The 14,555-nt window shown below is 34.9% G+C and overlaps 1 protein-coding gene across 3 annotated transcripts in view; it reads left to right on the top strand.

Annotated features, from left to right (window-relative positions):
• Positions 1-5,842, top strand: part of LOC140669582 (LHFPL tetraspan subfamily member 6 protein) — a 36,142-nt gene extending 30,300 nt beyond the window's left edge. Inside the window, exons 5-6 of one of the 3 annotated variants that reach the window (XM_072899574.1) lie at positions 3,823-3,956; positions 5,498-5,842. In XM_072899574.1, coding sequence (XP_072755675.1) covers positions 3,823-3,923 — 101 coding nt within the window. In that variant the 3' untranslated portion in view covers positions 3,924-3,956; positions 5,498-5,842. Of the gene's footprint in view, positions 1-3,822; positions 4,098-5,497 lie in introns of those variants that run through there. The other 2 variants (XR_012047363.1, XR_012047362.1) reach the window with 2 other exon arrangements.
• Positions 5,843-14,555: the final 8,713 nt, after the last annotated feature.

Raw genomic sequence — 14,555 nt, 5'->3', positions numbered from 1 at the left:
ATTCGTTAGGATGTTCATCGAAGAAGAAAACTCGACAAGATGTTAAACGCGATTCATACACCAGATAAATATCGATTACTGCTATTCGGGAGGTTTAATCTCAATACGTAATCACGATACAATCACTCGATATATTTTGTTCGACACTCCCGAAATTCAATTACTCACGATGGTTAATGTTCAACGTGTGACGCACTTTTCAACGATACCAATCGTCACGATTTTTGTAGGAAAATTCAGGACGAAGCGTCTAACTCACACGAGTTTATACATTCATTGTCCGATATTAAATATTTATTCCGTTAAATTCAACATTTCCATAACTATTATCGTAATCGAAATAAATGTCCGATTTCTACTTTAGAAATAAAATTTTACTCACGTCTCTCATGCGCGATAAATAAAATGAATAATATGCGATTAAACATGCGATTCGTTCACAATTCAATTGCTTGCCGAGTTTTTTGTCATTTTATATTTAATAACATAATATAACGATATGATTATCGCGCCACAAATATTAGAATATTTCATTAAAAGAGAATTACTAGTATCGCGTTTTTTTAATTCGACTGTATATATGTGCAATTAATTTATCGTACACAAACAATGAATATTTCGCGGAGCGCATACTTTTTTATATTCTTTGCTCCGCGACAAAATAATATTAATTTTTCTCTACACGGAGAAAATATAATAATAAAAATTATATATAATATATAACATTTGCAATCTTGGAATATACTAATATTATATATATATATATATATATATATATATATATATATATATATATATACACACACACACACACACACACAAGTAATGACGTGCAATATTTTTATTCAATAATATAATATACCAATATTATGTTTTACGATAAAATATTGCAATTATTCGAATATTTTTATGCACAAACAAATACATAATTGTTAACAAACAATAGAACAAATTTATCCTCTTTATAGTATATACATATGCACAATTAATTTATTAGAGATGAGCGGAGGTTCGAGTATATCTCACCTCGGTATACTACTTACATGTCCGGCATCTCGGACGATTTAATTAATATTCTAATAATTTTATACAAAGAACTTTTCGTATAATTATTGTAGAATTTTCATGTGCTTAAAATCTTATAAGAAATATTTAAAAAATCGACGACAAAATGAAACACAGCATGGCATATCAGTTTAGCTTGTCTTGAGCTATTTTTTGGCTTAATAGTTAAACCTATTTGTTTAATTTATCAAAAATTCTATTTATCTAGAACCACTATATAAAAATCCCAAACTTTCAACAATTAATGAGTTTCCAAGTGAAACGTTAGTTTCACACACACGCTATTTTTATACGGTTAAAAGTTTCCTCGTAATGTTATCTCATTTCCTTCGGATGATCACATACAAGAATATTTTATCGTAATATATGTAGATTAAAAATCCTATGAAAGTAAAAGTGATATTTTAACGTGAATATACTAACTTATTCAACTAGCGTCAATCACAAAGACGCGAATTATTCGGACGATATCATTCGCATTAATTTCATTTTAACATCGTCCGTATTAGGCAACACGTATCACGAATCGCGCGTACGTGCTCGCATGTATGAAACATATATCACGTACTACGTGACTAATGAATCGCAAGCAAGTGTGTAGACGGCAATTTACACGGATAGATTTTGCTAAAGTCCTAGCAATTCTATTCTAAAATCGTGCATTTTGTCCGAAATAATACTGTTGCTCGCTCGAAAGCGGAAGCGGATTCCCGTTCGTCCAAGCGCTCTATTTCGGATCCGCTTCCTTTCGCCAATGTCGTTACCGAGCTAAAGTTTTATCAGGTACAGCTGAATCGCTAATTACATTGCCTTTATGCACTAGTAAACTGTATCCGGAATTACCAAAGTTCTCTTTTAACCAAACTAAATCTCTTTTAGAAAAGTCCCATTCTCGTATTTATTTCTCTTTTGCAGTGAAATATCCGCTTTTTTCCGAAATAAGATCTCGCGAAAATAACGTCAATCAAATGTATAAAATTTAACGCTGCCATATATTGACAATATAATACGCGATAATGTGTACGTTTATTATGCAAGTAGTTATGTATTTAAAATATATACGATCTTATATTAAACCAATCTAAAGCATACGTCAGTTTCATTTTGATTTAAACTGACTTGAGGAAAAGACATAAAGCAGCTCGGTATCACGGCGCGAAACTTGAACGGATTTGCTATCTCGCGGCTAGAAGTTTGTGTAGCTTATCAAGAAAGGTGTACGTAGAAAGAGATTGAAGTGATAGGGAAGCGGAAACGGTGAAAATTCTTTGCAGTTTTCGCAACGAAAGGAGCAACGAAGAACGGGTATTACATAACGTATAGAGTGGCAAGAAGAGAGCACGCGAAATTCCCATAAAGCACAGTCGAATATGTCGGGACAAATAAAACGGTTGTCGATCAATGCTGTGACCATGTAAGCTCAAATATCCACGGGAAAAAATGGTGGGAAAGAGTAGAGGAGAGCGTTGCTTTCATCGAGTTCATCCAATTTTGCGTGAGATCAAATTACAAAGAAAAAAATGCAATTTTGTTGATGGAAAAGTTATATCATTTCTAAAGTGTTTTCTAAAAACAGTGAAATTAAAAAAAAAAAGTGATTGTTCTTAATTATAGGAGGATAATTTTATTTTATCTCTCCAATTATTTACTTTTCTAATATTAAAATCATCAATTACGATTTCACTGATATAATATCACAATTATCACGATGCGTATTATATCATACACGACTGCTTGTATAAAACAATAATACACAGCAGATAAAACAATGCGTGAACCGTGACATTTTCGCATCGATTTCGAGTGCCAGTGAAGGTGGGGAACGTAATGAATATCATCGGAAGTGCAGATGTAAAAAAAAAATAATAATAATAAAGCGCACTATGCAAAAACTTCGTATTTCATTCTGTGTCACGTCCCGTCCACATCGGCGTTTTAGTATAATAGAAATGTCGGCACAATCCCGGTATGGCGTTTTTTTCTTTTTTTTTATTCCTGTGTCGACTTTTTCCGACAACCCGTCAAAGCAATCACCCAGCGCCGCGCGCTCGTCCGGCGCACGTAAATTCACCGAAAAATCCAATTAATCTTAATCAAGAACCGATTGCATAAAAGTCGTATATACGCGCGTGAATCCCGCTCGACGCGAAAGCGTCCTCAATCGCCGGCGGCGTCGCGAAATTGATATTACGTGCTAGGAACGTAGAAATCCCGCGCTGAAGATCGACAGCTAAATGCCATTATCCCCGAGAGGAATATATACGTCACGAGTAAATATATATATATATATATATATATATATACACCTCACAGCTCTATAAATGCTCTCTTCGATATTCGCGTAAATAATATTACCATTCAAACATACGATAATTGCACATTGACGAAAGTACTTCACCATTGTTGAGAGAGATACGCGTCCGATTGTTAAATAACTCACAGATTGGATTTTTAAATGAAAATTCTTGTTACAAAGGTCTTGACGTTTCCGCGGAAAATCGCGACTATCGGAATTCCGCAACTTTATATTATATGTTGCCAGAGAAAAGTATCGATAGGACGACGAGTGTCTGCCTTCGACGCGACCGTGTCCTATAACGATGCGAAAAGAAGGTAGGGGGTGGTCGGAAAAATGTAAGTGAAATACGATGTAAAGGGAACGGCGAAGATATAACGGAACTCGGGAGGACTCAGGTTGCCGGCACAGATGGAGTGGAAAGAAATGTAATTACAAATAGTTCTACCTTTCGTCCACAGTCCACAAGTCTACCACTGCCTGCCCGCTAACTTTCGCTGGCCATTTGTTCCTCTCTCGTTCGAGACCGAGCCGAGAGATATGGGCTAAATTTGATAAATGACGCTGCCGATCGAAGAAGTTTCTAGTACAACAGGTAATTTCTGGAAACGTTCAGTCCTATCCCACATTTATTAGATCGTATCGTGTTTCTGACAACGAAGACTGATTTGCGTTACCGCAGTTTAGTTACCGTTATTTAATTTTTTTTTTTAATCGTCATTTCGTATACCTACAAACATTATTTGATTCTCAATTACCTATCCATTATATGTATAGATAATTCATTTTTACGAAATATTTTTCTCGTATCTCGCAAATATCTTTATATATATATATATATATATTTGTTATAAAAAAATCACAAATGCTAATTTATGAATTTACTAATATGTTGTAACTTATAATCTTTTGAAAAATCTGACTTAATACAAATTCATCAATAATTAAGATTAAATTTAATTCAATATTAAATGTAAGTGTTTACATAGATGAATTGATAAGCGTACTTTAATATAATAATAACTCTGTATTTAATTAGTAAATATCAATTGATACAGTTCCACTATCATAAATTATCCATTCTAGCTATTGCGTTAATTTAATGAACAACAGGTTTGATTACTCGAACGGCAATGGTCTCGTTTTCAACACGATGCATTTTAAGCAATTACATTTTATAGCAATTCGATATGTGTTTCAAAAGGTAGCGAATTAATGTATCTGCGTTTATGTACCGTAATTTAAATCTACATACAGAATGGTAAAAAGGTAATAATAATAAACAAAAATATTTGATGCAGAACCGATGGCGGAACATACATAATCATGACAGATTTATTTATTTTTCCATATTACTTATTACTTTTTCATAAATCAATTCATTAATTATGATTATTTGTGTTGCATATTTATTGAAATAACTCTCGATTAGCAGATACACGATTGATTATTTCTCTGCGAAATTGCAGACAGTTGGATCGCTTATCTTTTACATATTTCTGGAAAAATTTAAATTTAATTCTATCGTTCAAAAAAATATTTTAATATTGTAGTAAGTATTTTAATATTGTAAATAAAGTGAATGACATATTTATACGAACAAGTGTTTTAATTAGTCACTATTCTTGTTTCTCTTAATCTAAATTACCTTGATTAACCGGCATGTAAACAACTCATTCATTTAACAAAAAAAAAGAATGTTTTCTATGCGCAGATATGAGAAAAGAGATGCTGTGTGCACATTTTCAATTTTTACAGGTGATTGTTTTAATTCATACTGAATGCGGTCTGAGCGAAAAGAATGTTAAAATATTTATACACAATTACTCCGGGACGCGTAATGTTTGCATTTTTTTACTCGTTTTTTACTGTTCTGTCTAATTCAATTATTCTTTAAATTAGCCCAACATTGTTGTTCGTTATTTATTCAACCAATTAACGAGAGATTAACGAAAAAGAGTCTCGTTAAGATGTTTGTTAAATCTTCAACCAACTTGAAATTGCACGATTATGATTTATGTGCGTTTCCGCATTTGCTCAATCTAACGATTAAAATCAATGTCAGATCGTCTCATCTTTCATAAAATATATTTTGATAAGCATTTGTTGACGATATTTTTGATGAAAATGTTGCAGTAATAGGAAGAAAGAGGAAGCGATGCAATAATGCGACAGTGCGACGGGCATGATACTCTTCAGCTGTCAGACTATAATCACAGTTATTCCCTACCCGCTGTTTTGGATTTAAATCATCATCAAATAACAGTATGGCATACGGCTGACATCGCATTTCCGCCGTCTGGACAACTGCGTGATTAAGCTTTAGATATATCTCAATGTCATTTAGCGGATGCGACATTTTGTAAACGCACGTCATGCTTTCCTAAATACATTTATTGGTTTATAATTTTCAAGAGCTGAAAATATTGTACATGCGCAAGTTATCCTACAAATGTATATAATGGCTAAAATATTAATTTTACAAGAAAAATAAGTAAATATTTATTTTAATTTTTCTTATATATTTTATAGTAATATAATTTGTATCAAAACGTATGTACATAAAAAAAAAAAAAAAAAAAAAAAAAAATAAACCAGTTAATAGCTTAGAAAATTGAGATTTTTACTTTAGTATTTATATTGGATTACATTGGATATTAAGAAAACCGATGTTTCGTCAATTTCCCTCTGAATATATCTCTCATCTCTGCAGCGCAGCGTTGCGAAAATTACATAAAACGACGGAGAGTGCAGTGACGCGCAAAGAGCTCTCGATCTACTCTCGTGCCGACGACAAGTAAATGAAATCTCATTAAAGAGCGCGCGATCTCTTAAAAGCGGTCGAGATCGACGATGTCGTCTTTGCGAGGATTCGTGCGAGAATCCGGAATTCATCGCGGGCTCGCACCGTCGTGATGATGGCGCAAGTATTTGCTGATTGCGCGAGGGCGACTTATCGAATTAAATGCAAACCGACCTTGCAAAATTGTCGACTATCCACACGAACGATCACCCCACCGGTCCTAGGCCACGTTCTAATTCTAACCGAAGCACAGTTTCGGCAGATAGACAGACCGACCAAGCTCGATCTCGCCTCCTCTGTATACGCAGAATTAACGGTAGCGGCGGTCCTCTAGTCGGCCGAGAGAGTCAAGCCGAGTGCTTCGTTAACTCATGGAACCCAACTGAAAGACGTGCCGAGGGTGCGAACAGGATACAGAGTTTCGATTCGGCAACTGCTTTACAAGACGAAGCAACTCACTACAACGAAGAGTCATTCGCGTCGAGAGTCTTGCTCTCCAGCAAGTAGTAAAAAATGAAAAACGCAAGTAGCACACATGTAATAAAATAAAATTATATTTGTACAATTTTTAAAAATTTAATTGCGAATAAAGAAATGAGAGCTAATTGATTTTTTATTAAAAGAAATCTGTAATTTTGAAATGACGTTTAATCTCTAATACATTTCCGAAAATCTCATACTTTTTTCTGTAAAATTCTATTAAATATTATATTATCGATTAATTTCGAAATTTTTCTAAATTAATAATTAGTATTTAGTAATATTATGTGCGGCGCAACTTACAAAGATTATTGGAATTATTTGAAACTTTATCCTGACTAGTTAACTGTTTGATTGGAATTATCTTGTAGCATTTATAGAGAGAAATCAGATAGCAATAGGAAATAAAACTTTTAAGCCCTCAAAGAATAGCAGAGTGAAACATACAAATAGAAAAAGATAGAATGAGCCGACCGAGTCTCAAGGGGATGAGTAACGATTACCGAGTTCAAGTATCTCTGCCAAGCTAGAGAGAGAGAGAGAGAGAGAGAGAGAGAGAGAGAGAGAGAGAGACAGAAAAAGAAAGTAAGAAAGAACGGCAAAAGCCAGACAAAGACGCGCGTTCATAGATTCCGTTAATTGCACTCGATCCTCGAGTGAATCAAGTTCCTTCGCTCCTTGATTCCTGGATATCCGTGAAAATAAGTGTAACGGGCGATGTAAAAATCTACACGGCGATAGCGTTGCCTCTTCATTTTCACTCTTCGATTAATCACGAAATCTCAGATTACGTCAGTTATAGAATGATCGTTTATATGTATAGTGTTATAATTATACAGTTTTCAATAATACAAGCAATGCTATCGCGCTTATTATTTGCGCGATGATACGTTTGTTGTCTGCGTTGCTCATAATATATTATACATGTAATAAAAACTGACGTGCACACTCAGAACGTATTGTATATACCGTGAATACTTTAAAGCAGGGAAAAAGGAAAACGTATAAAAGTAGTTCGCGCAGGCCAGATACTCGTGACGGTATTGCTGTAAGAGAACTTCTGCGGAGCCGTACAATGTGGCTCGCGATGAGAATGGCATGGCGTATGAGTTTCATGAAATTTTAACGATGTTGGGGGCAAGGAAGAGTGAGCGTGAATTCAAGCACGTTTGCAATCGCTGTGCATTGCACAGGTCTAAAAACAGTCTCGATATTATGCTCGCTGTTATTGCCCGCATGAAATATCATCTGATTGCGAAATGAGACAGTCTGACAAATGGTAACAGTTCTCGGACAGTATTATATCAACGCGCTGTGTTTGAAAATTATGATTATAATAAACTGGATTCACTCGAGACATTTAAATCTGGTATCTAGTTAATCAACTAATGACAGAATTTATATCAAAGATTCGCGAGGCTCTTGCTTCGTTGCACAAAGACATGCTAATGGTACAGAGTCGGCGAGAGAGAGAGAGAGAGAGAGAGAGAGAGAGAGAGAGAGAGAGAGAGAGAGAGAGAGAGAACCACTTTGAAGAGAGTGTACCATGGTTTGTACTTGTCATCTAAATATCGCGTGTGCTCTTATCTTAAAAGCAATTAAAGAGCATAATGAGTGTGCTGCTGCTTTTCGCCATTGCTTCGGTCTCCTCATTGTTTACATTCAATGGGCTAATTGCTTTTTAGATGATCTCGCGAAAGACAAGGATGATGTTTACTCGTCAAAAAAAAAGCAAATTTTTCCTCCGCATAACATTTTGTTATTTTAGAATGCCGTTATTTCACACAGATATTTTGTTAATCAATGGAGCAGATTAAATTTTATGTGTTGCTTAAATATTATGCAGCGTTGAAAAGAGAATCATGTAATTTTGTAAAATTTAAATTAACATTAAACCACATTGGACGGAACGAATCGCACGGCTCTGCGACGTTGCATAATGCGGAAAAATATGGCAAGAAACGACGGTGCTTTGTCTTATTCTCTAATGAGAGATAAACAAGAGCTCATCTGTGCTTCCACGTTTAATTTTCCGACTCTCGACAATCAGGAAATTAACGTTGTCTGAAAGTTGAAGGCGACTGGTTCCGTTTCTTAGTACAAGCGCAAATCACAAATGAGAGGATGCCGCCTTGTCTCAAGAAAGTTTGATGTACAAAGACACATATACAGATGCAATTCATACTAACAAGGTAGCTCATTAATTTTCAACAAATGAGATCATCTGACGATGCGTAAGACAACTCGAGAAGGCGACTCTAAACCCTCCCTTCCTTTCCCGCATCTAAAGATAAATTCTAATTGTAAAAAGAATTTAATCCCGCTCTCGATATTTTTTATCTCATTACAGTCTCTTTTAGGGCTTTTCATTAATGAAATCTTCTATTCTAGATCTAATGCTAATTGCAAATTACGTTTTTTATCTCGTTCGTCTTTGCTGCTATTGGCAAATATTTTACTGCACAGGAAGCATCAATAATTTTATCTGCATAATTAAGAAACAATTTTACTCACTTATTAATGATGACTAAAATTAAAAAGTTCTCTTGTTTTTCAAGAAAGTATGTATTGAATTTAATAATCTTATAAGATCTTTCCTCTCTTTTACAAAATAAAAAAGAAATAAAAATAAAAGAGTAACACTATATAAAAAATTCATGACAAATCGCAAAAAGAAGAAGCTTTTTCGGAAGTTGTTTGTTGAATTGTTCGCCTTCGTATAAGGATTGTAAAAAGTTCGACTTTAATCAACAGGATACGGCCGGGTTAAGCCATATCTCTCCTCTCGCATTAAGAATGGAACATCCGACGTTGGTGTTTCGTGTAAACACTCGTGCCCGAAAACAGCGCGCCACTACCTTACGGTTCAAGTGCCGAGTTGAAAAGCCCCGTAGAAGCATAGAGGGTGCAAACAGCCCTAGTGATATGGTGGTCGTGACGAGGGAAGAACCTGCTCGCGCCCGCTCGAGCCGTCTGTTCTTTATTGCGGCAGTTAAACAAGCGAGCCTGAATATTTGATTGGCAATTCCATGGTCTCACAAAAGATCGCGTTGGGATTGACTAGTCCGGCAGGACTCCACGGGTCCTCTAAGCGGGTATAATCAACCGCACATAATCAAACCAAACCCGCGCCTCCTCCATCAGCGAGAGAAAAGGTAGGGGAGGGAACGCGATCGGCCGACGATATAATCCCACGGAACGAGCGAGTACGCTCGCTCGCGATCGGCGAGCGAAAAGCTTGGATTAATCCCGGTGATCCTAATGAAATTCGTCCTCGGAGAATTTTCGCGAAACGACGGGCTGTAAAATCTTGTCGATCCCCCCCCCCCCTTCCGCCTCTTCTTCCCTCTGGAAAATTGTTCAGCCCGAAAGCGCGAAATTGTCTCTCCCGAGTGTATTCTGCGCGTGTTCTCGCACCGGAAGAACGATTAACCCGATGAAATTCGTTATCCTGCTGTGATCGCGGAAAGTTAAGTGCACCGAGAAATAAATTACATCATAGAGTAGTAGGTAAATCTTAGAATGTGGTACAATTCCAGAGGAAATTTCATATCCCAAAAATCTGTTAAGTAATCTGTAAGATATAATTAAAATTCTATTAGCTTTTATCAAGAAATATCGTTTATGCAAATTTACTTAATTGTTAATCTTAATTAAAAATGCAATTATACATCTCCACGTACATTATTAATATTTATAAATCGGGGTTGTTTTGATTTCGTTGTTTCTACTTCATTCAATAATGATAAATATTTTTAAAAATTTAGATTGGAAAATAATAAAATAACAAGGCAACTTTTTACCGCTATAATTTCAAAAACTTTGACAAATTAAACTTCCCTAAGGACAGAAACGGAGAGCAAAAGTCTTTAGTTAATGTCAAGTGGATTTTAACTTAAACTAAAAAGTCCTCTTTAACTAAAGTTAATTTGAGACTTCTTTAATGTGCAGAGTTCAAGAGTTGCGAAACATAGCATGACGCGACCAACCGAATTTTCGTTGAAACAAAACTGTCTCTTAAACCGCTCTAAGAATACGTTCTTAGTTAATGTCTTACGGAATACTCTGCACTACTGACGTATATAATATTCCAGAAAAGTATTCAAAAAATATTCAGATTCACTTTAAAATATAATTTAGTGATAAAATGTAACGCACGTGTGCACGGTTTCGTTATAAAACGTTTCGGCATCATATTCTGGGGAATCTTCAACGCGAATTGTCAACTTAATAAACATAATATTCGTAGGCAACCGCGAGAAGGAAGGTGAGGAACCGCAAAGTAACGTCGAATTAAAAGCGTCTCGAAATGGAGCGACAAACTTCGACAGGAAGAAGCGAAACGCGAGAAGAGGAATACGAAATGAGAGAGCGTATGAAAAATTGACGTCCTGAACGGATTGAAGAGAAAGACGAGAATATTATTTTCTCTCTCTCTCTCTCTCTCTCTCTCTCTCTCGAGGAGAGAGAAACGTATTTCTAGCAGGATAAACAGAATCATCTTTTCCTAGCAACACGGAAGAGCGGCTCTCTTTGCTTCGTCGTGAATGCCTGGATAATATCCTCGTGTCGTTCGAACTATACCGACGCTAAGACGGATAAAGGCAAAGTCGGGAGTCGAGACATTTGTCGAGTAGTATCAATCGCCGCCAACGCAGAGGATGAGCGGCGATGGGATAAGTCTATTTTTCTATTTCGATAATTCTATCTACGCGGAGGAGAAGCGAAATGGGATAGAGGTAGGATCGGATCTCATCTTCAAAGAGAGATCATCTTTCAGATTTTAGTAAACGTCAACAAAGGTATGAACAAGAAGAGCTTTCTGCAAATTTGCAAATACAAAGTAACAGGGTTAAATGCGTAACAAAACTAACATATGTTGAGGGTATAGATGTCTTATTTATTCACCGGCTCTACAGATAACACTTTTAACTTTGCCTTCTAGAGACCGCGAACTCGTGTTGTAGAAGTTTTACGGAAGATATACATCTCGGGTATATTTCGAAAGAGACAACTCTGCTATCTAAGTCAACGACGCGTGCTATCAAACTTTCTTCATTTCTCTTCGAACACGTTTGTCTATTCTATAACTTCCCTTTCTCTCCTCCGATCTCTGTTTTCGATATGTAAAAACTCTATATACATATATATCCACATAATTTATCTTTTAATATTAAACATTGCAATAATTATCAAAATCTTTAAAACTTATAAATATAGTAATTATATTAGTTCTAAATGCAAGAATTATCTAAATATAATAATTTCTACACAGGGAAAACAAATAAGAAATACATAAAAGCCAAATTAAATAGCGCGAAATGATAACTTTGATCGCTCTTGCTAATTTACTCGCGTACCAACGTCGATTGCTTAATTGAACCTGAGAAGACAAGCTCGTTTCGAAGCCGATTAGAACCTTCGTCGTCTCTGCGAGGAACTTGCAGATACGGACTGCGCATTTACCGCCCAGCGCACACCATGTTACAGCGTTATCTATATATTTCAGGAAAGTCTCTGCGTGGAAGGAAAGAGGAATATGCCATTAAGCCTTTCAAATGAGAAAATTAGACCTCCGCCCAACATCCATCGATTCGATGTCTTACAACTTGCTGTCGCCTAATCTCTCCTGATAAGTAAAGTGAACGTAATCACTTTTAACAAAGTTCACGATGAAAATTTAAGTACTTGGATAAAAATTGGATGTGTCTATAAAAAGAATAAAATTAATAAAAAACTACACTGAATATATATAAATCTTAATTTGTATAGACCGTAAAATGTTCTTCTTTCTTTATCAGATTTCTCCATAGGAAATAAACTTTGAATCACAATTAGTCACGAAATTAATGTACGGTTTATATAAGATATAAAAAAGCGAATTTAAAACTTTGTAGCAAGAAATTAATATTTATTAAATGGGAATTATTTTATTAATAAAACGTTAACAGTCGAGATGGTATAAATAACAGATAAGAGTATACTTTTCTCTGAAATTCGGTGTGAAGTAACATGTCTATTATAGCCCGATTTCTTGCGTTTGATTGTAAGTGAGACGAGTGATAATCCAGATGGTTGAACGCAGTTACCGGTCTTGAAGTAACACCCGAGATTGGATATCCGGTCTGATGAAGGAAAATTCGTAATTCCTTGGCGCTCGACGCTCCTATAGCCTAAGGTGGAATAATGCACACCAACCAAGTTGCCGTATTATGATAGACTTAAAATTCGAAACAGCAGTTTCTACGAGAAATGCTGAGCTAAGCTGCTTGTGCCTCTATCTGTAATCTGCACGCGTACTCTGTCTCTTTCTCTCTCTCTCTTTCTATCTCTCTGGGCAAGTATAAGATTCTTCAAGATATATCAATTCAAAATTCAGTAGGGACATTTAATTTGTGCAAATAAATATTTTCAAATGCATCACACATTTAAATATTCATGTACGTTATGCTGTGTGTAATTTATTATTGAAGAAAGCAGTTATTTCTAAAAAGCATTTTAACATTTTAAGCATTATTTTACAAATTGGTGATTTGACGTTTGCATTTTAATCTCGATACATCAATCAAAATACAAACATGTTTATAATAATTACAATATAAAATAATTATTGATATGTTACGCAGTTATCGTTTATTAATTTTATGTTTATTCATTATAAATATTTTTCAAATATTACTGTGAGAATTATAAACAGCTGTAACGTAATATGTGAATAATGCTTGTTCAATCATGATGCTTACGCTTGAAAATATATCCTTTTATAAACCTTCTCTTATTAGTGTGCCAGCGAGTGAACAGACATGTCTTTGTAATATTTAACAATTATTCTTAAAACTCAAAGCACTAAAACCAAAATTGAACAAGTTCTCGCATTTTTTTGTCTCTCTTCCCACTGAGTCAAGAATTTCAAGTTTAATTTTTACGGTATTTTGTGCGAAACTATTTTTTAACTTATCTAGAATTATAGAAATATTTAACATCTTCTCAGAGTTCTAAAAAATCGAAATTAGCTTTCTGATTTTTCAAATGGTGCTTTCAGTACTTTAAATGACAGAATTCTTTCTAAAATAAATTGAAAACTCTCGAACTTTTTGCGCAGGACAAAAACTATAATAATTTTTTTACTTAAAAAATGAAAGTTCCAACTTTATAGAAATGTAATATTATTGTAATGTAAAATGTAATCAGTAATTATAGATAATGCAAAAGTCAAGAAATTTGCTCTATATTGCAAAATTCTAAAATTTGTCTACATAAAATCGCGGATGGAAAATTCTTGACGTATAAATCCTCGAGCTATCGCTTCATGATACGATGAATTATCTATTATTACTATCGCTTCATCCAAGGAGTGCACGTGTGCGACATAAATGAACAATTTCCATCATGGATCAATCTCGCATCATCGATGTCATTGAATAATTAACGAGTAGCCGCACCACCGTCTGTGCGCCGGAAATCTTTGCCGGCATATTCGTTTATTCGTCGATCCGCACGCTGTGACATTTATCCCACGAGAAGTTTCATCCTGCAAAATATAATTATCCGACGCCGATTATAAATCCAACCGTCTGAAATTTTAATATCTGATGAATCCTCTCCGAAAGATTTAAATATAATATCGTGAAATCGATTGGAAACGTGCACTTGTCGAATACTAAATAGATTGCCCTGGGCCTGATTTACGCAAATACGATTCCCTATATAATTACATACATTATACAGTTCATTTTCAGAAAATAGATACACCAAGCCTATTAATTAGTATCATTATTATTAATTATCCCATATTATACAATGCCTATGATTAAAGGTAATGGTACGCTAAAGGTAATTATGGAATTCAATGGAAGATCAAAATGATTATATATACTGGAGAATATAGGTACTACTGTATTATAAAATCAG

This window comes from Anoplolepis gracilipes, chromosome 9 (assembly GCF_047496725.1).
Source record: "Anoplolepis gracilipes chromosome 9, ASM4749672v1, whole genome shotgun sequence".
In the NCBI taxonomy this organism is placed as follows: Eukaryota; Metazoa; Arthropoda; class Insecta; order Hymenoptera; family Formicidae; genus Anoplolepis; species Anoplolepis gracilipes.
The sequence above is the reverse complement of the archived record's forward strand: the minus strand, read 5'-3'. Positions and strand labels throughout refer to the sequence as shown.